Source organism: Schistocerca piceifrons, chromosome 5 (assembly GCF_021461385.2).
Source record: "Schistocerca piceifrons isolate TAMUIC-IGC-003096 chromosome 5, iqSchPice1.1, whole genome shotgun sequence".
NCBI lineage: Eukaryota > Metazoa > Arthropoda > Insecta > Orthoptera > Acrididae > Schistocerca > Schistocerca piceifrons.
In genome coordinates, this window is record NC_060142.1 from 405,924,782 (window position 1) to 405,952,554 (window position 27,773).

The following is a 27,773-nucleotide window of genomic DNA, read 5'->3' on the forward strand; positions in this document are numbered from 1 at the left end:
TTTCCACAGATTTCTAAGACTCTCTTGTACAAGATAGTGACAGCAAGATTGGGTTACCGTAAGTTCTGTGCACGATGGGTGCCCAAAATACTTACCGACCACCACAAAACTCAAAGACTGGCCTCTGCATTAGACTGTCACATTATGAGGACGAAGGAGAACCATTGCTAAACAGAATCGTGACCAGTGACGAAACCTGGATTAAGTACGTGAACCCTGAGACAAAAGAACAATCAAAGATGTGGGCACATTCAAATTCGCCTACCAAACCAAGAAAAGCCTCACAAGATTTTTCTGCCAGAAAACTGATGGCAACGGTGTTTTGGGATGCCAAAGGGGTGTTGTTGGTTGAATTCATGGAACATGGTACGACCATTAATCAAGACGTGTACTGTGAAACAATAAAAAAGTTACGACAGGCTATACAGAACAAACGCCGTGGTATGCTGACTTCCGGTATCGTTTTTTTGCACGATAACGCCCGTCCTCACTCTGCTCGCAGAACAATGGCCCTTCTTGAGTCCTTATCAACCATCCACCTTACAGCCCAGACCTGGCGCCAAGTGATTATCACCTCTTCATGCATTTGAAGAAATGGCTCGGGTCACAGCGGTTTGATGATGACGAAGAGCTCAAAGATGTGGTCACAGGCTGGCTCCAGGCACAAGCGGGTGATTTTTATGCAGAAGGAATTTCAAAGCTTGTGAAGAGATACGATAAGTGCCTCAATCGCTATGGAGACTATGTAGAAAAATAGTGCAAAGATGTAGTTGTAAGATGTATATATTAAAATATTTTTATTTAACTTGGCGTATTTTTTTAAATCAACCGGAGGTTACTTTCTGAACGGCCCTCGTATATTTAGGATTGGGTATTCTTATTTCTGTTTGATTATATCATATTATCTGCAAAACCTTTGGAGCCTTATATTTTTACATGATACTCTGTTTTCACCAGTTTCTTTTTTATAACAGTCCACATGGGTCTACACTTTATTTGTTGCATTATGTATGTATTTATCATTATGCATTATTTTTGCTACTCTTATTACTTTTCTTAGTATTTTGGAATACCTTTTTAATAATAAATGTGTAATTCAGTTGAAGGATTATTCAAGTTGAAGATTTTATGTAGTAGTCTCTTCTTTTAGCATGAAATCCTTCTTCCCAATTGTGATCCAAATTTTTCACCTAGCATTGCCCCTTACAGTTACATTTTTCTGTGGAAATATAATTTAATAGTAATGGTCTAATGAATTAATGAAGATATGAAATTTTTCATTTATGTTGTTAATTTTATAAATCTGTAATAGTTTTTCTTTGTTTAGTAAGTTGTTGAAGTAGTGTCATATGGGTCCCAATTTAATAGGAACAATGTTCAGACTGTGATGCATGACTTGCATTGTTAGTAGTGTTAGTGTCATGACTTGCCCACTAGGCACTGGTACTGGTATGGCAATGCAGGGTTGAAACAAAAGCATCAGTCTTTTTTTTTTTTTTTTTTTTCAAAACAACAGCAATAGTGCTGCTGTTAATCATGAGTATTGAGACATTAAAAGTATGCTGAGAGGTCTTCTTTCCTCGCTGGGATTTAAAAATATGATTTGGAAGTTTGCATTAACTGGCACTTCGACAATTGCTCCCGGGAGAGGGCAATGACCAATTGTACCACAAATTGTTAAAAAGGTACTAATGCCATGGCTGAAAATGCTAGATGCAATGTGCGATCTTCAAGCAATGCACAAGTTGTGTCACAAAAGCTGAACATTCCATGGTCCAGCCATTGTTTCAGGTAGCAGTAGAGTAATGTCTAGTGCAATTCCAGACTGTTTTGGATGCACATGGTCATCACACTGAGGAACATTTGTAATCTTAATGTAAACAAGGTACACAGTTAACAAATGTTCCTCTCTCATGTGTAATGTAAAATGGGTTTCTTTCAATGGTTTATTCATTATTTCTCTTCTGCATGTCCTTAAAAATGTTTCCACAAAGTGTCATTGTCCTACAGTTACTCATTTGTCCCTGGATCCCTCTAAAATAGTGGAAATATAAATATAACCACATGGTATATGACCACTTGAGCTGTCCACTAATAGTTATTGCTAATCCAGCACTTTTAATATGAATTCCTTAACCAGCATTGCTCAGAGTTACAATAGAGAGAGGTATTGAAACAGCTCTTGAGAATTTGTTTTCAGTTATGAAATAATGTAGGAATGTATGGTTGATCTGATTTACACTTTGTCTTACTGTACAGTCACAAATAACAATTGAATCACAGTGTTAGCAGTAGTACAAGAAGAATTGTAGCCAAACCTGTGGACAATTTGAACAAGCTATTTAATTATGTTTCAAACTATCCCAATCTCTCCTTTTGTAACTTTTTCCAGTTTTCTGATATCAGCTTCTTTTAAGAAATATGTGTGTTCAGTCGTACTAAGGGAAATAAAATGATAGAATGGACTACTATAAGCTTAGAAAGATAATTATAAGACAACCAGTGGAGAGTTGCAAAACTCATAACTATGTTAGTTGGAGAGAACAGCTGTATCTCTCACATATGCATGGCACATTTTATGGAACTTCTCGGAAAGACTGTAGAAGACAATGTTAAAAAAGAGTAATTTTTATAGTTACATTAGGCTTTTCCTAACAGACCTTTTGATAGGTAGTCAGAACAATGACAAAGTAATACACTGTTACTCATCAGGGAGCATTGAAATTATAAGCTGATACTCAGAAAAGGCGCACCAAGATACTGTCTTCCAGAACTAAAGATCCTGTCTCTTAAGTAGGGAGAAAAAAGACAAAATAAAGTTAGTGAAGTGATAAAGAAAAGAGTTGAACAAATTAGAAGATTAGGAAAGTTCTTTTAGTGCTCTCATATGTTCATATTTGGTTATTCTTCATGTACCTTTATATTTATGTTGTGCTGTTTATTTTTTATTTGGTATGCATATTCCATGGATCCGTACATGCAAGTGATTCACCTGGATGTGGAATGTGTCCATACAATTGTACAAATACAATTAATGCTACAGAATAGTAATATAATACAATGATAAAGATATTAATAAGTATCACTTTTTCTCACTTAACAAGCTGTCATTTAACTAATATAGCAATTCACACTATAACACTATAACTATAACATTAACACTATAACACTAACATAATATTGTATCATCCATCTAATAACTAAGAGACTAAATACATATATTATTAAGGGAGTGCATTACTTCTGGAAAAGAATTCATCAAAGGAGTACAGTGGATGGTCAAGCAGTTTTCTTTTTAACGTACCTTTGAACAGCGTTTCTTTTTCTCTTGTACATTTAACATTATTAGGCAATGCATTAAAAGTCTTTATAGCAGCATACTTTACTCCCTTCTGTACAAGTGATAAATTAGTTAGTTCAACATGTAGATCATCTTTACCTCTAGTATTGTAGATATGGTATGAACAATTTGTTTCATACTGAGCATAGTCTTTATTAACTACATTCATCAGAGAGTATATGTACTGACTTGTTTTGGTCAGAATACCTAACTGAGTGAAAAGTTTTCTACATGAGGTTCGTGGAGGAACCCCACACATGATTCTGACTGCTCTCTTCTGAGCAGTTAAGATTTTTTTTTGAGGCTGGTGAATTACCCCAGAATAGTATTCCGTAACTCATTAATGAGTGAAAGTACCCATAGTAAGCTGATTTTAAAATGTTTGATGTCCCCAAAATGAGTAATGATTCTTAGAGCCTAAGTTGCTGATGAAAGCCTTTTTACAGTAAGGGACACATGCTGTTCCCAGTTGAGCCTAATGTCAATGTGAACCCCCAGGAATTTAGTGGAGTGCACCTGTTCTACACTCCTGGAAATGGAAAAAAGAACACATTGACACCTGTGTGTCAGACCCACCATACTTGCTCCAGACACTGCGAGAGGTCTGTACAAGCAATGATCACACGCACGGCACAGCGGACACACCAGGAACTGCGGTGTTGGCCGTCCAATGGTGCTAGCTGTGCAGCATTTGTGCACCGCCGCCGTCAGTGTCAGCCAGTTTGCTGTGGCATACGGAGCTCCATCGCAGTCTTTAACACTGGTAGCATGCCGCGACAGCATGGACGTGAACCGTATGTGCAGTTGACGGACTTTGAGCGAGGGCGTATAGTGGGCATGCGGGAGGCCGGGTGGACGTACCGCCGAATTGCTCAACACGTGGGGCGTGAGGTCTCCACAGTACATCGATGATGTCGCCAGTGGTCGGCGGAAGGTGCACGTGCCCGTCGACCTGGGACCGGACCGCAGTGACGCACGGATGCACGCCAAGACCGTAGGATCCTACGCAGTGCCGTAGGGGACCGCACCGCCACTTCCCAGCAAATTAGGGACACTGTTGCTCCTGGGGTATCGGCAAGGACCATTCGCAACCGTCTCCATGAAGCTGGGCTGCGGTCCCGCACACCGTTAGGCCGTCTTCCGCTCACGCCCCAACATCGTGCAGCCCGCCTCCAGTGGTGTCGCGACAGGCGTGAATGGAGGGACGAATGGAGATGTGTCGTCTTCAGCGATGAGAGTCGCTTCTGCCTTGGTGCCAATGATGGTCGTATGCGTGTTTGGCGCCGTGCAGGTGAGCGCCACAATCAGGACTGCATACGACCGAGGCACACAGGGCCAACACCCGGCATCATGGTGTGGGGAGCGATCTCCTACACTGGCCGTACACCACTGGTGATCGTCGAGGGGACACTGAATAGTGCACAGTACATCCAAACCGTCATCGAACCCATCGTTCTACCATTCCTAGACCGGCAAGGGAACTTGCTGTTCCAACAGGACAATGCACGTCCGCATGTATCCCGTGCCACCCAACGTGCTCTAGAAGATGTAAGTCAACTACCCTGGCCAGCAAGATCTCCGGATCTGTCCCCCATTGAGCATGTTTGGGACTGGATGAAGCGTCGTCTCACGCGGTCTGCACGTCCAGCACGAACGCTGGTCCAACTGAGGCGCCAGGTGGAAATGGCATGGCAAGCCGTTCCACAGGACTACATCCAGCATCTCTACGATCGTCTCCATGGGAGAATAGCAGCCTGCATTGCTGCGAAAGGTGGATATACACTGTACTAGTGCCGACATTGTGCATGCTCTGTTGCCTGTGTCTATGTGCCTGTGGTTCTGTCAGTGTGATCATGTGATGTATCTGACCCCAGGAATGTGTCAATAAAGTTTCCCCTTCCTGGGACTATGAATTCACGGTGTTCTTATTTCAATTTCCCGGAGTGTAGTTCCTGGTTGTCATGAGCAATTACTATATTTTCTAGAGTTTTATTTTTTGTGTGAAACTGTATAAAATTAGTTTTTTTAATATTAATTGAAAGAGAATTAATTGAAAACCAAGCTGTAACTTCTCTGAGTATATCATTCACATCAGTCTCCAGATCAGCAGTAGACTTACCATCTACTACAATGCTTGTATCATCAGCAAACATTGTGAATTCACAATTTTTACTAATGGACAGGGGTAAATCATTAACATATATTAAAAACAGCAAGGGTTCAAGGACAGATCGCTGGGGAAGTCCATGCTGAATTTTGCCCCATTCAGAATCCACCAGATTAGAAGATCTAGTATCTACAAGTATAACTTCTTTTAACATTCAGCAACTGTCTATAACTTTCATTTTACATTTCAGGTATTTGAGAAGTTGATGGCATTCCAGAAGAAGAAAAAGCCAAAAAATCCCTTTACACAAATTCCAAGGTTAGTTTGAAGACATGATTTCCACTGAACAGAAGTGAACATTGTTAGGAAAAACAAGTGATTGATTGTGTTCTGTAGGTCGCATCAGGAAGGAGAACCTTCAGCAGTATAGATTGAGCCAAAATATAAATCAATAACAAAAGTGGCTGTCAAAAAGTACTTCTCTGTGCTGTATTAAAAGTTATCCATGATTAAACTGCTATGTATTATTTGTATTTATGCAAATAAAAATGGATACAACAAAATTTGCAGGAAGGCAGCAAAGGCTACTGGTGCTGTTGTTCAGCTGAATAGCCAGTGTTTACCTACTACTACATTCTTAATATTTATGTTGATAAACAGTATGAGATCCAACAATTTTCATTACAAAGTAATCAGAAAAAGATGAAAATTTCTTTTTTAGTTAATATTTCCATTTCCTGGACTTTGCTTCATAAAAACACTTACATCAAACATAAATTGATTACTTTGACAGAGTCCAACTGTGTTTGTTAAAGCAGCACAGCAAAGGAGTTACTAAAATGATGCATCTGTCACACATTATCTAATGATGTACTTTTACATTTCTCCATCCATAACTCAAAACAACCACAAATTGACTACATAGTACATAATTAGTGTCTGCTACCCATTCTTTTATTTATAGAGAATACACTTTTATTTTTTCAATGCAGTGGGTTACACCTTCCACATAATTATGTCATTCACCATGCCTAAGCCAACAATAATTTCATCTTTAGTACCTCATCTTCTTTTCTTTACTTTTTTCTTGTGTAGCATATGTAATGATCTGTTGCGTTGATAATGCCACCTTTCCCACTACTTTTAAATTAGCAGGTGCTATAAAAAACAACCTAATATCTGGTGGTATCTAAGAGCTCATAAGAATAGGGCACAGTTACTTACAGTGATATGTATGAGTCCAGAAAATACTGCTTTAATATTAGTTGCAGTTCAGAAATACAGGCCTGCTGTCTGGGGTACTGTTGTCACAAGAAACACTGTGGCAGAGTTAGTGCTGTGGCTGTTGAATGGAAAGGAGGTACAACATTGATCAAAAACATGTTGAAAGTGACCCAATTCTCTTTTGCAAATCATCATGGTAATTAAATTTGTATTTGTTGGCACAGCCCTATAGTCAGATAGCAAATTCAAATAAAGAGGGACATCATGGTCTGGTTCTTCAACAACAATGGGATTATTAATTTAATATCTCTCCTGGAAACTATTAGTTCAGTAAAATAAATAAAAAAAAGTATCTATGGTGGCTGAGGTCATGAAAACAAACAATCTGAAAAAAAGTTATACAAATAATTGCCTCTTTTGTTAGAAGGCCACACAATGCTTTCTGTAGCTGGGGGTTATTAAAAGAAAGTTGTCATGCAGGATAATACCCAAATGCATGTGTGCATATCTTTCTTGTTCTTCATAAAGAAAAACTAAATTCATTTACCAAGTTCTTTTGATGTTTCCCCTCTTTCTTTGTTATCTTTTATACGTATCTGGACTGTGGTCATTTAGTTCTTCTGGTGCTATGTTTGCCAGAATTGTACTACTTTTCTTCACATCTAAATTTCTTAGCTCCTGACTGGGGAACCTTTAGTTCCAAAACCTGACATCTCAGATCATTTGCCAACACAAGTATGATTGTAACTTAAAAAGCATAGCTTACAGATATATGATGAACTGCAGTGGAAGTCATGTCATCTACAACATTGCCAGGGTTGTGCTTTCAAACAACATATAGTTCCTTTAGACCAAATAAAATATTATTTTAAGAAAACAAAATTTATTTTTGTGCTGAAATACACACTCATGAGCAACTGAAATATGCAAACCTACCTTTTGCACTGATGTCAGTGGTGAAACACTGTGGTATGAACACAAGACACTGAAACCAAAGGAGAGGCACCCTAATATGTGATGACTTAGCTGCGATTCATAAATCAAAAGCATGGAAGTTCATGGAAGCTGCTGCCAAGACAAACACTTTTCACTTGATAGTGTAAGATCCGTCAAACAAAAAGTTTTGCCCAGTGGTTGAAAAAAAGCACAGTCACACCCATCTACAAGAAGGTCAGCAGAAGTGATCCACAAAATTATCAACCAATCCCCTTGCCATCCATTAGCTGAAGAATCTGAGTTCAAATGTAATGAGGTATCTCAAACTGATTTATGTCCTCCATTCTAACAGTTTGGGTTTCTGGAAATAGAAATTGTGTGAAATCCAACACACACTTTTCTTACATTACATCCTGCAAGCCAGGAATTAAGGCAGTCAGATAGATGCACTCATTCTTGACTTCTGAAAGGCATTTGACTCTCTGGCTTGTTATCAAAAGTATGGTCATATATGGTGTCAAGTGAGAATTTGAGACTGGATTGAGGATTTCTTTGTGAGGAGGACACATCATGTACCTATGGATGGAGAGTCATCAACAGATGTAGAAGTAACTTCAGGTGTGCCCCAGCAAAGTGTCTCGGAACCATGTAGTACTTTAATGACCTTACAGACAATATAAATAGAAATTTACACGCTATCTAGCCTGTAGGATTATCAAAAGTAATCCATTAATATTTTATTGATGTTACAAATTTTCTTTCATGTTTGAAGCTGCATCCCAGTTCCACCAACCACCACAGAGGCCTACCACCTCTGGCCTCTATAGGATTATGCCTATTAAGTAAACTTTGTATTCGGAAAAGGATCTGAACCATCATCCTTTCACATGGGAGTCCAGTGTGCTAACCACTGTGGCACAATGCTTGGTGCACATAGATGTGACAGGACTATTACATATTGCTGTAGAGTTTGCGAGAATATTATTTTGGTTAACTATTTCATAGGTGTAAGTCATTATAGCATTTTAGTTTTAGTATTATTGTAGTTCTTACTCCTCCCTCACAAAATGAGCGTGGGCTATGGACTGTTTTTAAACATTTCTTATGCTACTGAGATGATATGACCACAATTTTCGGGGCTGCCAAACTGTGTTGTACTTTATATCGGTGGACATTACTGACTGACACAGTCCAGATAATTTTTCAGTGCCCCCTGTCATGCACTTCACAGTGATTTGCAGAATATACATGTAGATGTAGATGTGTTCCATAAGACTGAGGTTATGTGACCTAGAGAGGGCACTCAAGCACTCTCATGTCTCAAGAGTGTTCCTTCAATCATTCTGACACAGATTATGAAGAATGAAGTGGTGCATTGTCTTGCTGAAGTTACAGGTGTTGTTGCTGAGCAAATAGCTATGCATTATAAAATAGTATGTCCTGGTATTATAGCAAGGCATGGTGGCAGTTGTATCAGAGCCCACATTTCATCCTGTGTAAATATCCCTCACAGGAGAGTACCTCCATTTTCCAGTATGTTATCTTTTGCTAGTGAGGCATGGTGGCAGTTTTTCTGGAGTCTCCTGTTTAAACATCCCCCACAGAAGAATACCTCCAGTTGCCTGGATTGTGTCCTGTTGGCAGGTTGATGTATTCTGTCATGAGCCAGCTGTGGTGGCCAAGTGGTTCTAGGTGCTTGACTCCGGAACCACACTGCTGCTACAGTTAGCAGGTTCAAATCCTGCCTCAGGCATGGATGAGTGTGATGCCCTTAGGTTAGTTTGGTTTAAGTAGTTCTAAGACTAGGGGACTGATGACCTCAGATGTTAAGTCCCATAGTACTTAAAGCCATATATAGGTAGGTTCTGTCATGTTGTTTTTTACGTAAACATGGCCTGCCATTGCATATACATTTACATTCACAGCTGTGCTCCACAATCACGTTGCAGAATGTGGTAGAGGCACCTGGTGTACCATTGTCACTTCCTCCTGTTTTCTGTTCCAATTGCAAATAGTTCTTTGGGAAGAAATTACTGGTAACCCACAGTGTGGCTTTGAATCTCTCTTATTTTATTTTCATAATATTTTTGTGAGATATATGTAGTAGGAAGCAATATATTTATTGGCTCTTCTAGGAACATACACTTTCAGGACTTTAACAATAAATTCTACAATGATGCAGAATGCCCCTCTTTCAGTGTCTGCCACTGGGGTTAGTTGATCATTTCTGTGACACTTTTGGGCTTACTAAATGAACCTGTAACAAAGTGTGCTTCTCTTCTTTGGATCTGCTGCCTTTCCCTTATCAGTACTATGAAATACAGATCCATTACAGATGATCAGTATTCAAGTACAGCATATACAGTGGTCCATCAGTCCCAGTATACTTTCACCACACTTTGAGCTACCATTGGTTGTGTTCCTATGCTAATGTTAATTCCTGAGACCTGTGATGATGGCAGGCTAAGGCACACTTTGTGTTGTCCAGTAATGAACTAGTAAATGATGAGCTGCACTGTGGTACATCTATATGCTGTTACAGTATATATCATAAACATTGGCAACCCAAGCCAAGAACACATTATTGTCCACTGCACCTGGCTCTAGCAGTAGCAATCTTTCCAAAATTATGATATACTCTTGACGAGATGGCACATGGATAGCATAGTGTCTGCATGACCTCAGGAATAGAGTGCATTACCATGAAATGGACAACTACTGTCTGGTTGCAGTCATATGGTGGCTTGTCATGGATCTTCCTTACACTGCGTTCGAATGTCTCACTGAAATTCCACTTGTATGACATCCTGGACAGCTCTATTTGTCATGGTGGCAGAAGTGCTCTCCTGTATAACAGCTATTTCTAATTCAATTGCTCATGGGTTTAATGCTATAAAACTTACTTTTTTAATTCTCTGATACTAAATTCCAATTTCACAGGTGCTATAAGGCATTTACAGATGGTGATCATGACTTCATTGTTTTGGAAGACCTGAGTGTGTTTGGTTTCCAGCCGGCAAAAGGACAAGACACATATAACTTTGAACATTGTGCAGAAGTTTTGAAATGCATGGCTAAGTTCCATGCTCTTTCATTTGCTATGAAAGACCAGGAACTGGAAGAATTCAGAACTGCTGCTGCCAATTTGGAGGTAACATCACTACTTGCTGAAAATTAAGCAATGGATCAAATTCTGGAATGTGCCACATACATTGTAGAAAATTGATACTCTACCACTGGATTAATCTTAATACATATAAGAGGAATATCAGTACTCAGCAAATGCAGGTGGTAGTGAGTAGAGAATAGTCACAAATGAAAATACCGAAAACTCTTCAGCTTATGAATAAAATGTAAAATCTTTGATTACAACTAACTAATCTCTCTCTCTCTCTCTCTCTCTCTCTCTCTCTCTCTCTCTCTCTCTCTCTCTACTTTTCTCAGAAATACATACCAAGTTCGGCTTTGAAAGCTTGAAAAATAATTATCACACAATTGTTCTTTTGCCTTCATAGAAAACTTCATTTTCATTAATTTGTTGGTTATTTTTAACTGACTCTGTTTCAGACGTTTAAGTCAGTATAACTTGACATGATTGTCACAAGTCTAAAGTCTTTCTTGCAGATGGGATTTATCTCTTCAGGATTTGCCTGATAAACATCTCAGTTTCATGTTGCTTTAACAGTGTAACTTGTTGTCTCCTATCTTCTTGACAAAGATTGCTGAATGAACTGGCAGCATAGCTGAAGATGGCCACTCCAAATTCTTATGATGTAATTTACAGGATCAGAATTTTGTAAAAAGGTGACTCATTTTGCTAAATATATGTGTTGTCTACTGCCTGACCATAGATGAAAACTATCATACCATTTGTCTGAGATTTGCAAGTTTTTGTATTTTTAATTGATGTGTAAATAAGGACCCAGCTCCTGATTTGTGTAGCCTTTTCCCTTAAACCTGCTTAAAAAGTTTATCCATGGATTTGTGACATTGAACCCCTCCTCCTTCCACCATGAACCATTCTGGGAGCAAATTGTATATTTTGTATTTGCCTTGTTAGTTTTTTTAATTATTCTTAAATATTATATAAGTAAGTTAGCAATGTTTAATAGCAAATTCCTTTATTACAGGAAGTGCTCTACAGTGAAGCACAACGAGAATGGTACCAAGGAATGATGAAAAATGTACTAAATTATTCTATGCAGGCAGTTTCCTTAGAATATCCTGACAGCGTATATGAACAAAAGATGAGAGAATTCTGTGAAAGTGCAGTCTATGATAAAGCCATTGATCTGGTTAAGCCAGACAAACCTCACTCTGTAGTTCTGAATGGAGATACATGGGGTCCAAATTTTTTATTCCTGTATGATGGTTCTGATGATCAACATTTAAAAGATGTTCGTATAATTGATTTTCAAATGTCACGGTGGGCAAATCCAGTATGTGATCTCTCATTCTTTCTGTATTCAAGCACATCCAAGGAATTGAGAGAGTCAAATATCTCAGATTTACTTAAAACTTACCACCAAAGTCTTTCTGAGATGATTCAAGATTTGGGATCTGATCCACAAGTTGTTTACCCATACAAAATATTTGAAGCTGAGGTAAAACAATTCTCAATTTTTGGATTCATTATGTCATTGGAAGCAGTGGCAGAGAGCACACTGGATGACCAGGACAAACCGAAACCCAGCTTAATGGAAGGAGAAGAATTTATTCCATTTCATGAAATTTGGAAGTTTCCACCATTAACAAATAAGCAAACTATCAAGCGACTAGCAGATAATGTAAAATATGCTATAGAAAATGGACATATTTAATATATAAGGAAACCTGTTTCAGCCTTCAACACTTTGCCTGCCATGTAGCCACCGGTGACCACAACAGAGCCTTTATGCATGACACCAAGGCCTGGACTGGTGGTGAAATATCCATCACTGTGCATATGGCAGTCAATGTGTTAATTTATCACCGTTTCAAATTACTATTTTAAGAAGCATAGTCTTGGGTGATAGTTCAACACATCTAGAAGAAAATAATTTTACTAGTCTTTGTCCATTATGACCATGTATCACCAATGAGCAATAATTTGTATCACATCTTGTTACACTCAAAATGTGCAGTTGCTTTTTTTTCTATTTAACAGAACCATTTTTTGGCAATGTATTTTGGTTCACAATGGTGACAACCTGTACTTTCCAGTGAGGCTATCTAGGACATTGTCCCATGTTACCTTGCATGATTGAGACACATACAGACTTCAATTTCATGCTGTTCTTATAAAATCAAACAATGGAAAATCCAGGATGGAATGTAACAATATTATGAGAAGAAAAGTTGCTACCCACCATGTAGTGGAAATGCTGAGTCGCAGATAGGCACAACAAAAAGACTCAATTATAGCTTTCAGCCATTAAAGCCTTTGTCAACAATAGACACACATTCGCACACACACTCAAGCAAATGCAACTCACATGACTGCAGTCTCAGGCAACTGAAACCAACGAGCAGCAGCACCAGTGCATGATAGGAGTGACGACTGAGTGGGGGTAAGGAGGATGCTGGGGTGGGGTGGGGGACGGATTTATGGTGGGGGTGGCGGACAGTGAAGTGCTGCAGGTTAGACGGAGGGCACGGGAGAGATGGGGAGGGGAAAGTAGTCATTGTCCTTACCCATCCAGCCCCTTCCCTGTTCCCATTCCAACACTACACAGCCGTCATTCCACCACCACATCCAGCCTCTTTATTTCTCTCCTTTTATGCTTTTCCCCTGCCCCCCTCCCCACTTCTCCCATGTCCTCTGTCTAACCTGCAGCAATTCACTGTCTGCCACCTCCACCATAAATCCCTCCCGCTCCCCATCCCAGCCTCCTCCTTACCCCCACCCAGTCACCACTCCCATCATGCACTGGTGCTGCTGCTCGTAGTGTGGCTTCAGTTGCCTGAGATTGCAGTCATGTGTCTGAGTAGCATTTGCGTGAGTCTGTATACATATGTGTGTGTCTGTTGTTGACAATGGCTTTAATGGCCGAAAACTATAATTGTGAGTCTTTTGTTGTGCTTATCTGCAACCCAGCATTTCTGCTATATGGTGAATAGCAACTTTCCTTCTCTTCTTGTTCTTATAAAAGTAACAGAGGTGAGGTCCTGCAATACCCCCCCCCCCCCCCCCTTTTTGGTACATCCATCAATCTGCATGGCAGATTTTAATGTACTGTTCATTGTGTTGTGATATATGTGAACAGCAACACCAAAATCTGCCTGTAATTCACACACATGTAGCTCCAGTTGAAGTACAAAATACAATGCTTCACTGTGTTTGCACCCACTGTACTCTGTTTGTCTGCCTACACCATTGTCAGCAGATGTTAAGTGGAACCATCAAACTACAAGTGAAATTTATAGACAAATTTCACAGCAAAGAATTGTTTTATTTGTGAATTAAGGTTATTTAAAATTGTTATCATCAGAACAGGTTTGTAAATAAATTGTGACAAAGGTGGATTGTTAACTGTACATATTATAAAAATGTTTGTATGTTCCACATCTCCTCCTAAACCACTGAACCAATTTCAGCAAAACTTGGTTCACATATCCCGTACTGTAAGGCAATAATAACTTTGTGAGTAAGAACCATCTACCCATAATAGTTCAGGAGATATTATGTTGTAAACAATGTAATCTGACAAAAACTGCCATGTCGTGCATGACATCTAAATTTATTACTTCTGTACTACTAACACTATTCATAACAAATTTTGCAAGCAGTATTCACATATACTGCCTAATATACCTAAAAAATTATAGCATGGTACCACATGTAGATCAGGAGGTATGACATCATAAAAGCTGAGATGCATGAAAAACTGCTGCATTGTGCATGGCATTTAAATTTATTACTTATTTGCTACTAACTCTATTCACAACATATTTAACAGACAGTGTCCACATATGCTGATGAATGTAGCTACAGAAATATATCATTTTACAACATATAGTTCAAGAGATATGACATCATAAATGTTGAGATGTGTGAAAAAAAGAAGCCTCATCATCTGTTAAGCTTTAATACACTTTTTTCCTTTACCACTAAGACAGGCCCACAGTTGAGTCAACTTCAGAAAATGCCTTATACTTTTGAAAGCTTTCAACTACAAAATGCAAATGGCTGTGGCAAAAGCAATAGCTGTCTATTGCGCTATGAAGAGCGGTTGCCATAGAGACATTTACAGAATTGCATTGTGGACACACAAAGCAGCTGTGCCCAACATACAGAAACTTTGCACTGCAAACATAGTTCATTTTTTGCTTCTGTTTCTAACAGAGAATTGGCAAAATGAATTCCTGGGCAATGCTGTGTTTGTGAGCTAGTAATCAAATAAAGTACCTGTCATGTTCCTGAGATATTAAAACTTTTTGTAGCTTAAAAGCTACAACAAATGTGTGTAGTATGGCTGCATCAAATGTTAGAATAGCTATGAAAATTTTCGGATCTTGTGGCACAAATGGCTGTTACTTGTCTATCATGTGACATAGCAAAGTGATATTTATGAGTGGGGAGGGGGGGGTGGGGAATATGATTGAAAGGAAACAGAATCAAAGTTGATTTAATGTTGCTGATTTGTTATCATTTGAGTACACAGAGTTCAATTACACAGCACCAATACCTGTTAAGTTAAAGTGGCAACTCATCATTACATTGAAATGATAGGCCACATTGACAGTTTCAGGAGAGAGCTGTACTTCTGAATTTGTGGTTATTGGTTTTATTCTGTAATACCAGTTTAAATTTATTCCTATAACAGTCCATTATTTTTAATTTGCAAAACCACAGGTCTCGTGCAGTAAGTGGTGATTCTTTTCGCAATAGAACACCATGGTAAGAATTCAACATATCATTATTCGTAGGCTGTGTGCCCTATGTTATGTAGGGCCTAAACCAATTCTTCATCTAAAGTATCATTTAAATATAATATGAAGTCGTAAGAGAACAAGGTTAATTTGAAGCTATAACAAATTTTTATTTAAATTTCTATTTACCATTGAGCAAATTTTCAGCATTTTTTATTAGACTAATATTGTATGGAAGTTGTTCAAATGTACACGTAAATTTTACTTTAATTCATTACAAGGAAATGGAGCATATGAATATGTACTGCACATAAAATAACACATGCACACACAAAAGATAATACAAAGTGACCCATACAAAATTGCATACTTACACAGTCTGTCATAGTCTGTTCTTTGTAAGCTTACACTCTTGTCCTTCCTAAACAGCAAATCTATTTATAAACAGCATTGATTCAGTACAAGTTTGCCATCAAAAAATAGTTGTCTGTGATACATAAACATAATGAAAATGTTAAGGGGCAAAAGAGTATTTTGAATTTTGGCTTCAGATAAACATATTAGCATAATGTTACTACCCAACATTCACATGCAGAGTAACATTGTTTTTTAAATGTTGCTTAAAAACTATTTTCATCTTCTAACTTTACAATTAGACTGGTGAGCTCTTGTAAAATGTAACACTAATGTGGCTCATATGTCTTTGTATGTCAGCTTTTTTTAGTTTACTGTGTATGGACTGCTGTGCTATTTCAGCAGTAGTTATGGAAGTCAGGAATTATCAGAACATCTTCAAGGTTGGCCCTGAAATACAAAACACATTTTTTTATAGAGTGAGGGTATAGTTAGTACTTTCAGTTTTTTGAATATAGGTTTGTATGATGTCTGTGGAGGACTGTGTGTTATTACTTGGATAGCATTCTTCTGTAACAGAAAAGAAACTGTTTTAGGTGGCAAGTGGTGGTAACACAAAATATTCCATTTGTTGTGATGGACTGGATATAAATGAAGTACACCATCCAGGTATCATCAGAGGTACAAATGTCTGAGATAACTCTCTGAGCAACACAGGCTGAACTGGATTCCTGTGTACACTTTACTGAATTATCATAAAATTTAAGTTTTGATCAACATGAATTTGTAGCATTTTGTTGGTTTTACACTGCTTAAAAACTTGATATGTAATTGTATGCAGCAATGGCTTTGGTTTGCTTATTATCACACTAGTATCTTTTGCAAACACATGAGATTGGTTTCACTATGTAAGGTGTATACATCATTTATATGAATAAGAAATAAAATGGGACCTAGAGCACTGGCTTTTTTCATCTGATACTAAACTGACTTTGTGATTGGAATAAGCTAACATCACTCATAAAATCTGTCTGTGGTTCCACAGGTATAGTACAAACCACATTTTGCTTTCCCATTGAATACCAAGAGCTTCCAATTTTTCTAAAAGGATGCCATGATTAACAGTATCAAATTCTTTGGAGACATATAAATTGTTGTTGTTGTTGTGGTCTTCAGTCCTGAGACTGGTTTGATGCAGCTCTCCATGCTACTCTATCCTGTGCAAGCTTCTTCATCTCCCAGTACCTACTGCAACCTACATCCTTCTGAATCTGCTTAGTGTATTCATCTCTTGGTCTCCCTCTACTATTTTTACCCTCCACGCTGCCCTCCAATGCTAAATTTGTGATCCCTTGATGCCTCAAAACATGTCCTACCAACCGGTCCCTTCTTCTTGTCAAGTTGTGCCACAAACTTTTCTTCTCCCCAATCCTATTCAATACCTCCGCCTAAGTTACGTGATCTACCCACCTTCTCTTCAGCATTCTTCTGTAGCACCACATTTCGAAAGCTTCTATTCTCTTCTTGTCCAAACTATTTATCATCCATGTTTCATTTCCATACATGGCTACACTCCATACAAATATTTTCAGAAACGACTTCCTGACACTTAAATCTATACTCGATGTTAACAAATTTCTCTTCTTCAGAAACGATTTCCTTGCCATTGCCAGTCTACATTTTATATCCTCTCTACTTCGACCATCATCAGTTATTTTACTCCCTAAATAGCAAAATTCCTTTACTACTTTAAGTGTCTCATTTCCTAATCTAATTCCCTCAGCATCACCTGATTTAATTTGACTACATTACATTATCCTTGTTTTGCTTTTGTTGATGTTCATCTTATATCCTCCTTTCAAGACACTGTCCATTCCATTCAACTGCTCTTCCAAGTCCTTTGCTGTCTCTGACAGAATTACAATGTCATCGGCGAACCTCAAAGTTTTTATTTCTTCTCCATTCAGAATTTGAAAGAAAGTATTCCAGTTAACATTGTCAAAAGCTTTCTCTAAGTCTACAAATGCTGGAAACGTAGGTTTGCCTTTCCTTAATCTTTCTTCTAAGATAAGTCGTAAGGTTAGTATTGCCTCACATGTTCCAACATTTCTACGGAATCCAAACTGATCTTCCCCAAGGTCCGCTTCTACCAGTTTTTCCATTCATCTGTGAAGAATTCGCGTTAGTATTTTGCAGCTGTGACTTATTAAACTGATAGTTCGGTAATTTTCACATCTGTCAACACCTGCTTTCTTTGTGATTGGAATTATTATATTCTTCTTGAAGTCTGAGGGTATTTCGCCTGTCTCATACATCTTGCTCACCAGATGGTAGAGTTTTGTCATGACTGTCTCTCCCAAGGCCATCAGTAGTTCTAATGGAATGTTGTCTACTCCCGGGGCCTTGTTTCGACTCAGGTCTTTCAGTGCTCTGTCAAACTCTTCACACAGTATCTTATCTCCCATTTCGTCTTCATCTACATTCTCTTCCATTTCCATAATATTGTCCTCAAGTACATCGCCCTTGTATAAACCCTCTATATACTCCTTCCACCTTTCTGCCTTCCCTTCTTTGCTTAGAACTGGGTTGCCATCTGAGCTCTTGATATTCATATAAATTGATATTCATATAAATTATCTCCAACTATACTAGTTTTTTAAGATTTCTATTTATTTGTTCAGTTTAGCAGATTACTCCTGTTTTGGTGTTTTTACCTACCTGAAAGCCAAGTTGGATTACTGATCAATAACTTATTCTCATCTAAATATTTGTTAATTTTGTGCTTTATCATTTTTTCTAATATGTCTGCTTGTGTCTGTATATGTGCAGATGGATGTGTGTGTGTGTGCGAGTGTATACTTGTCCATTTTTCCCCCCAAGGTAAGTCTTTCCACTCCCGGGATTGGAATAACTCCTTACCCTCTCCCTTAAAACCCACATCCTTTCGTCTTTCTCTCTCCTTCCCTCTTTCCTGATGAAGCAACCGTGGGTTGCAAAAGCTTGAAATTTGTGTGTGTGTTTGTGTTTGTTATTGTCTCTATCAACATACCAACGCTTTCATTTGGTAAGTTACAGAATCTTTGTTTTTAGGAGTGGTGATATTGTTAGATGATTTTTCCTGCTTGAAGTTGTTGTCAATTTTAAACAAGGACACACTTTTGAGATTTTAAACTTTTCAGAAACTCTTCATCAGTGAATGATAAGCTCACAATATATGACAAGGGTCTTGCAATTTTCATTGTGACAGACACCGACACCTCATCTACTCCCGCCGACATTTCAGGTTTCAAGCTTTTTATCACTTTTAACCTGTTTGTTGGATCTACCCTCACGTTACAAGCAGCTATTGAATATTCTGTTTTTCTTGATATGTGAATTTTGAGCTTAATGAACTTGCTGCATTTATATACTTTGGCAAATAATCTTTTTTATATTAACATTTTATGTGCTCTTCATAATGATTTCCAGTCCTTCACATCTCCTCTCCATTTTAATTTTTGCAATTCCCCATACAGCTTCTCATTTATTATCAGACTGTCTTATTAAGCTGTCCTTACTCAGAAATTTTGCTATAGCAATTACTTTTTGATAGGCCCCCTTGTTATTCTTAAGATATTCTACAAACTGTGGATGTTTTTATTTTAGATATTGGTCTTTTTAGGGTTCCACAAGAGTATTTAATGCCACCTGTGATCCAAGAACTTGGCTCTGTGTTGCTGTGGGATCTGATTCTTGACATTGGAGAGAGATGTGGTGGGAGGGCAGGAAAAGATGGAGAAGCTTATGTTCTAAACAAATCAAGTCAGGGGCAGGAAAGTATGGGAGACAATAATGAAGTTTGATATTTTAGAGACTCTTCTTAGGACTCATTAAGTAGCATATTTACAAAGTTTACATCATTTTCTGCAGAAAAAAATCATTTACACATGAAATGTGCTTTTGTTTGTTTCAATAACATTAAAGGAATTTTGAGAACACGAGCATTGTGGTGTGCTACTGACATGCGTAGTAGCTATGGATTGTTTTCTCTTTCCTTTCATTTTACTCTTTACCATCTTATTAAAAAGAAGTGACATAAGTACAAAAATATCTCAGTAAAAAATAGGATTCTGAAGGTTTTTATTTGTTTCTAACATGAACGATGCAAGGTGAAGTGAATTTTGTGTACTTTGAGGTGAAATAGAGGGCAAAAAACAGTTACAATATTTGCTCTCAGAGTGCAGCTCTTGATCTGTAGACAATAAATGCTACACACAGCTTCTGATCCAGAGACAGTAAACACTACAGGTGGGCTCTTTGAAACAATCAAAAATGATTTAAAATAAATTGAGAACTATATTATAGTGTGTGATAAGTGGGAAGAAGAAAAACTTTCGTGAGTCTTGTTAATACTTTTGAATGAACTTTTGAGGTTGATTTTGAAATTGCTGAAGAAAAAAGAATTGTCAAAATAAAAGGCAATAGATGAGAGTTGATCTGAAACAAGAGAAACTTTCATCTTAATTATGAATAGGAAAACAAGCTGCAGTGTAGTTTTGTTTATGTAATTACAAAAGAACCATTACAGCTCAGAATTTTAATGTGAAATAAATCATGGCTTTAAGCAAACTGAAATATAACTTTTCATTGCCATGTACACTCTTTCTCAGTGCATTAAGATGATGATAAAGGTTTGATTCAGCAGCCACATATGATAAGTACATGTGGGATGCTAATGAATATATGAAGTAACTACTAGTGTAGGCAAAACTCCTGTCTCAGCAAACATCATAGCTAGTGCAATAAGGGATAGAGCTGACTGAAAACAATATTTGTCTGTGTAAGATAGGCTACTGGAGGGTATCACCTAGTGGTTTGGGTATTGTGTATCCTAAAGGCAGTGATAGACCCACTTGTTAATTAACTGAAAATTTAATCATTTATCATAAGACGTGGCAAAGTGACTATGGTCAAGTCCAGTCTGTAAACAGTAAAGGGAACCTGTATTTTCAAATCTGGTTCTCAAGCAGTATACAATAGTAATACAGAGAAACTCAGTTTACATATTACAATAGTAGAAAGGGATTATCTCAAAATTTTATTTAGATACAAATATTTGAAGAACGTGAATACTGCCCATATTTTCCAAATTTCAGCTGAGCTGAGAAAGTTTTTGAGTCACACATTTTCTGGTTTAGTAGAAGTAGAAGTTTATTGTCTTGTAACATACAATTTCAAACCATTGACTTAAAGTACAGGAGACTCGTCAAAACACAATACCAGTAATATAATATACAGTACTTAATAATTACTTAATTAAGCAATTAATAATTTTTCTTCAAACGTAACATACTTTTAAGATTAAAAGTCCTACGTATTTGCTCTCTCCTCAAATTTTCAAGTTGTCATTTATGAATTCTTCTATTATAGTAACATTTATGCACTAGTTTCTCATATAAGGATTTTTCAGTGTTTCTAAATTTATGCTGAGCAGTTCTCCTCCTTTCACTTTGTTATAAATTTTCATACCCATAAAGTTTCAAACAGTGGGTGGGCAGCATAAAATTATTTTGATTTCTGGTGTTGTAATCATCTTGAAAATGATTTGCTACAAATAAATCAGGGTTATTGTGTACAAAGATAATCAGCTCATATGTGTATAGTGAGAGAACACTTAATATACTTAGATTTTTTAGGAGTAGGTGACATGATTTTCTGTGCCCTACATTGTGCATATTTCTGATGATAGTTTTCTGAAGTTTTAGTATTTGACACATATGGTTTGAGTTACCCCAAAAAACAATTCCATACCTTATTACTGACTCAGTCACTGTGATATACTACTTTTCTTATGCCCATACTGGTAGCATTGTACAATATTCTCATGGCAAATGCTAGACTATTTAATTTATTTGCAAGGTACTGTATATGTGATCCCCAAGATAGATTTTTATCTAGTTGCATTCCTAGGAATATCACACAGCTTCCTGCAAATCCTGGTTTCTGTGACTGACCTGAAAATCATTTAATTTTGCTTGTTTTGTTTTAAACTGCATTAACTGAGTCTTTTCCATGTTTAACCTGTTTAAATCAAACCAGGTATCTAATTTTTCTAAAGTATTTAATACAGTTTGTGGAATTTGAGCAGTACTGTTACTTTCAATGATTAAAGATGTGTCATCTGCAAATAAAACTGAGTGACACCCATATTAAGTGGCGGCTCAGTTATGTAAAACAAAAACAGAATGGGACCTAAGACAGAACCTTGGGGGTATTCCATGTGAAATGGTTTTCCATTTTGAAGTGTAAGTTCCTCTCTCCGATGTTATAACCACTCTTTGCCTTCAGTTTGTTAGATAGGACTTAAACCATTCTAATATTGTGCCCCCAATTCCATATTTTTCCAGTTTACAGAGTAGCAAGGAGTGATTCACACTATCAAAGGCCTTTGACAGGTCACAAAAATTCCTGTGGCATGCAGTAAGTTGTCTATATATGAGCTAATTTTATCAACAAAATTAATTATAGCAGATACTGTGGTTTTGCTTTTTTGAAATCCATACTGATTTTTTGAGATTGTTTTAAATCTTTCTATGAACACACAAAGAATACACATCAAAAGGAGAGTTTTTCAGTACAAGAAATGAAAGCAGTACAGTTCCACATGGGACTTTGACTTAAGAAAGGACAAGGATAAACAATACTTTCTTTTGGTTGTAGTACTTGTGTAGACATATGTAAAATTCAAAGAAGATCAAGCAGAGTCACATACAGGGTAGAAACAATTTCCCACTTGGACTTCACTGTGTGTTTCCCCACATACAAGCAATACAAAAATATTTCTCACAAAATTTCATCCTTCACATATTTCCAGCAGTAAATGGAACTTTAAAGATTGGCAATATGGCAGTGCATGTAGGGTAACTAACTTCGTCAGCATGTAGGAGCAGTGGTGTACAGTTGTTGAAGTGGGTAGTGTTTTGAGTTAACAAGCAGGTGGTCAAGGGTTCAATTCTGAGTCGGTGCATATCTGTTTTTATTTGCTAAATGTAGTCTGTATGGTATGGTAACCGGCATCTTAACTATCATACAGTGATTACAATGGGTCTTCTGTAAAACAATAACACTTACATACTACAAAAACAGAAATGGAAGTACAATGATTTTCATTGGTCAGCTTTGAAAGAAGCCCTTTGCACATCGTGGAAATTCAAATGGTTCAAACGGCTCTAAGCACTATGGACTTAACATCTGAGGTCATCAGTCCCCTAGACTTAGTACTACTTAAACCTAACTGACCTAAGGACATCACACACATGCATGCCCAAGGCAGGATCCAAACCTGCGACTGTAGCAGCAGCGCGGTTCCAGACTGAAGCGCCTAGAACCACTCGGCCACAGTGTCCAGCCACATCGTGGACATGAATTGTTTCACACCACTGCGTCTACTAAATTCCAAACCTGTTTCCTGTGTACCCTCCTCCAGTGGTCCCATCAATTAGTAGCAACTATTATTCTTGCCATTTTCAAGTTCATTACATTTCATTAATGCCTTATGTCACCAGTAGGACTAACAAAACGTGGTTTGCAAATAATTTGCACACACAATTACCATTTTCATGTGCTGGAACCACTGATTATGACTTTCAACATTGAGTCTGATAAACAAATGCTGTTTAGTAAGTATCTCCATATCTTATTCTTCTTCTTCTTATTATTATTATTATTATTATTATTATTATTATTATTGATGGAAATGTGGAAACACCACATCCATTAGCATTAGGGAAACCGTATATTTCAAAAACAACCATTTCACCATTGGCAGTGTTGGGATGAATCATGCCAAACAAAAAAGAGGTGATGCGCCTTAGGTGGAACAGCCCGCTGCGACTAACGACATGTTTATACTGTATGCACTGTTCACCAGACAGGGAGCAGCTGCTAGAAGAGCAATGCGCCTGTGACAGACTCCAGGTACATTCATACACACATCATATTTTCTTCTTGCGTTATTCTAAAACAGTGTAGCAGACATATGGCATACACAGACAATGAATATTTGGGTATGCTTCTGGTCCTTTGTGCATCTGATAACTGGGTTGGTACTGCCACTCATGGATATGCTGCTAGTCATCCTCGTCAACATCACCCAGATAAAAATGTGTTTCAATGTCTAGAGCTTCACCTTCAGGAGATAGGTTCTCTCTTTCCACCATCATGTGACAGAGGTCATCCAGGGACTTATCATACACCAGCTACTGAGGAAGCTATTCTGGAGGCCGTACACCAAGAACCCCAATGAAGTACACATAGTGTAGCAAGGCAGCTGTGTGTCTCAAATACAATGGTAGTTGATGTACTGCACAACCATTGGCTGCACCCCTGTCATTATTCTTTAACACAACACCTGAATCCTGCAGACCACCATATGCAGATTCAGTTCTGTGAGTGGTTGCAACAACAACAGGAAGCCACTGACAATTTCATAAACACTGTAATATGGTCAGATGAAGCAGAGTTCACTCATGAAGGTGTCTTCATTATGCACAATGCCTACCATTGGCGTGACATTAACACGCACATCACCCAAGCCCATGGATATCAAATTCGCTTTCACATCAACATCTGGTTCAGAATATTGGGAGACAGGAGTTTGAGTCCCTACTTGTTGCCTGACTGTTGACTGCACAAAGATATCATGCACTCCTCTCAAACTATTTGCCTGACACACTGGAATATGTCCTACATCATGTATGGCAGAGGTGATAGTTCCAACATGATAGTGCCCCTCCACACTTTGGAATTAGTGTGCTACAGTGTGGTTCAACTATCAAGTTTTCAACGCATGCGCAGAATAGTTACAGTACGATATATATTTCGGAACGGAGGACGTTTTCGCCAGTCTGTGACGGCTCACCTGAAGATGACTGGCAGGTGCCCAGTTGAAATATCGTGCGAAGTATTGAACGACGACCAGCTGCAAGCCCGAAATTTGTTTGAACAGTCAATTCGCCAGGAAAATTTTAAAATTCCTACCAAATCTATTTTCCCTCACATTTGCCCACTGCTCTTGGGTTTTTCCAAGAAAGTCTATTCTCTCATACCCATTTCCTCTCTCATTTTTTCTGTTTTGAGCATCTGGCCTTTCATATTATCATCTCTAAATTCATTGTTATAATTTGGAGGCAGCTCAGGGCTGTTTGATAACAATTCACCTCAGGTGTACCACCACCCCTACCATCTCTCCATATTAGGGTTACTTTATTCTACTTTCTCCCACAATTTTCCCGAGAATAATTTAAGTAACCAAGCCATCTAGAAATTCCAACAATACCTGAACATTCTCCCAATATCTAAGTATTAGCTTTTATCTTTAGCACCCTTGGTAACTGGCTAATTAATATTTCAATCAAATGTGATTCATCAGTTGTTTCATCTAGATATTTAACTCAAATAATATGGCATTCTACAAAGTTTATTATAAACCCAAGCTCTTAATACCTGAAGCCTTAAGTGTTTCTGGGTCTCTGATGACCAAAATTTGCTTTTAACTCCCACTCAAATTGTTCACATGGTTGACATTTCTCTGCATTTAATAATACCAACTGCAACAAACTATCTTCTAAATGGTACATTACAAATCATATTTATGCTCATAACCTCAACATTGAACATCCATAAACCACAAGAAATCCCATGCAGATTCACACTTCATGAATTAGGGCTACTAACACACCTCTGTTTTCTCACATCAAGGCATAATTCACCAATTATGATGCTGATATTGTTCACAGAAAATTATATTCTCTGATTTTTTTAATTACCAAATTGCATTTCAGCAATATCTTTATCTACCTTCTGATCAAAGGACTCTTAATCTCCTTTTGGCACTTTGACTTTCCTTTTTAAATACTTGTGGTTCCTTTTGTAAATTTTTAATCTCATCCCATTCCTTCTGTTCCTTGAAAATAAGGTCTGTCACTGAAGCAGTTGATGTTACCAGTTTATTATTTGTTGTCATTCTTGATGAAACCATCGTTCATCTCTTTTCTAAAAATTATCAAATGTTTTTTGAAAATGTTTGAAAAAGACTTGCCTCGTTTTCTTGCCTGTACTTTTCGCTCTCTTGCCTCTCCTTGACTTTCTTTTTGCCTCTTCTGCAATGGTTCTTACCATGTGCAAATTACAATAATTACAGAGGAACTACCACTTGTAATAGAAAGATATTAACAACTTTGATGGCTGTCACAGGGGAAACCTCTAATCTGCTTCTACAGTCACTGCCTCCTTGACACCGTTTTTTTTTTCCATTTAAATTTGCACCACCATGCACCCCCCCCCCCCCCCCCCCCTCCCCGCTCCCCACTCTCTCTCTCTCTCTTTTGGCCTGCACATACTTCCTGCATAAATGAATGTTAAAAGATTGGCAGTCTAGCAACACTGTAATGACATGTACAGCAACTATCTCTGACAGCATGTAGAAATAGTGCTGTGCAGTTGGTGTAGTAGATAGCATGTTGGGTTAGCATGCAGGAGGTTGAAGGTTTAGTTCTGGGTTGAGGCGTATTTGTTTTTATTTGCCAATTTCATTATGCCACATAATACTGTAGTATACACTGCTTCTTAAGCTGCAGATACCTGACATTTATATAGTACAGGGTTTTGTCGTGGTGGACATAAGAAAAACATGGTCAGACAAGTCAGAAACAGACAGTTGAAACAAATGATTGTTATAGGACAGAATAACTAAAAAACAATATCAATTTTGAGATGCTAAAGATGATTGAACAGTTAAATAAATCAACATCTACTAGCCATTTACATTACATGCAGCACGTCCACTCAGATGTAACAGGTTAGCAACCAGTGACAATAATAATTTCCATATTAATGACTACATGCCATTTACAAAAGAATACATTGTCATCAGAGCAGATGCTAAAAGTTACCCCACTGCACATGAAAACATTGCATGTCCCACTGGATCATACAGCTCTGGACTCTTTGTTACATGGCTGCATCCACAGACACAAGAGCAGCACAAACACACACTGTCAGTTCTTCTACATGTGTCAATGGAGCAGAAGACACATGCTCCTTCAAACGTCCCAACAGGAAAAAATCCAGGGAATTTAGGTGAGGTGAATCTGGAGGCCACACAACTGGCCCTCTCCGTCCAAGCCATTTCCCTGGAAATTTTCTATCATTCTTCCTCCGATGGTTCTTTAGGGCATTCAGTTTACCGGAAACTCACTCATACTGATTTGTACCTGCAAGCATCGAGTTGCCAACACCCATTGCAAACCATGAGTTTGCTTAAAACACTTGTTCATAGAGCTCATACTGTCTCAAATCTAGATAGCTTACCTCAAGAACTCGCCCATGTAAAGACAGTATTCAGTGAAAATGGGTATTCCACCTGGCAGATTAACAGGGCACTAACAGTTAAAACTAAGAAGCAGGAAGTGAATAAAGAGGAGAACATGCCGGAACAATCTTTAGCTTTTCTTCCTTACGTTGGCAACACTTCGTTTAAAATAGCAAGAATCCTCTGAAAATTACAGGTAAAAGTGGTTTTCCATCCACCATCGAAGATTGCGGACCTTGTGGGATCAGTTAAGGACAATATGTTACTACGAAAGGCCAGAATTTACAAGATACCGTGCCAATGTGGTATGGCTTACTTAGGTCAAACCACACGCACCGTGAAAAAACGCTGCACTGAACATCAACGTTACACCCGCCTTTTGCAGCCAAGCAAGTCCGCTATTGCTGAACATTGTATTTCTACTGGACATTCAATGGAGTATGAAAAAACAATGATTTTGTCCACAGCAATGTCTTTCTGGGACTCCATTATTAAAGAATCTGTAGAAATATGACTGGCGGAAAATCTGTTAAACAGTGACAGCGGCTACCAGCTGGACAGTGCATGGAATCCCATCATCTCCACGATTTGCTCAAATCAAAGATGACAGA

The 27,773-nt window shown here is 38.0% G+C and overlaps 1 protein-coding gene across 1 annotated transcript in view; it reads left to right on the plus strand.

The window, feature by feature from the left end:
- The window catches only part of LOC124797837, a 70,790-nt gene extending 57,779 nt beyond the window's left edge, over positions 1-13,011 (plus strand). The window contains exons 3-5 of the mRNA XM_047260883.1: positions 5,698-5,765; positions 10,548-10,758; positions 11,738-13,011. Coding sequence (XP_047116839.1) covers positions 5,698-5,765; positions 10,548-10,758; positions 11,738-12,427 — 969 coding nt within the window. The 3' untranslated portion in view covers positions 12,428-13,011. The remainder of the gene's footprint in view (positions 1-5,697; positions 5,766-10,547; positions 10,759-11,737) is intronic.
- Positions 13,012-27,773: the final 14,762 nt, after the last annotated feature.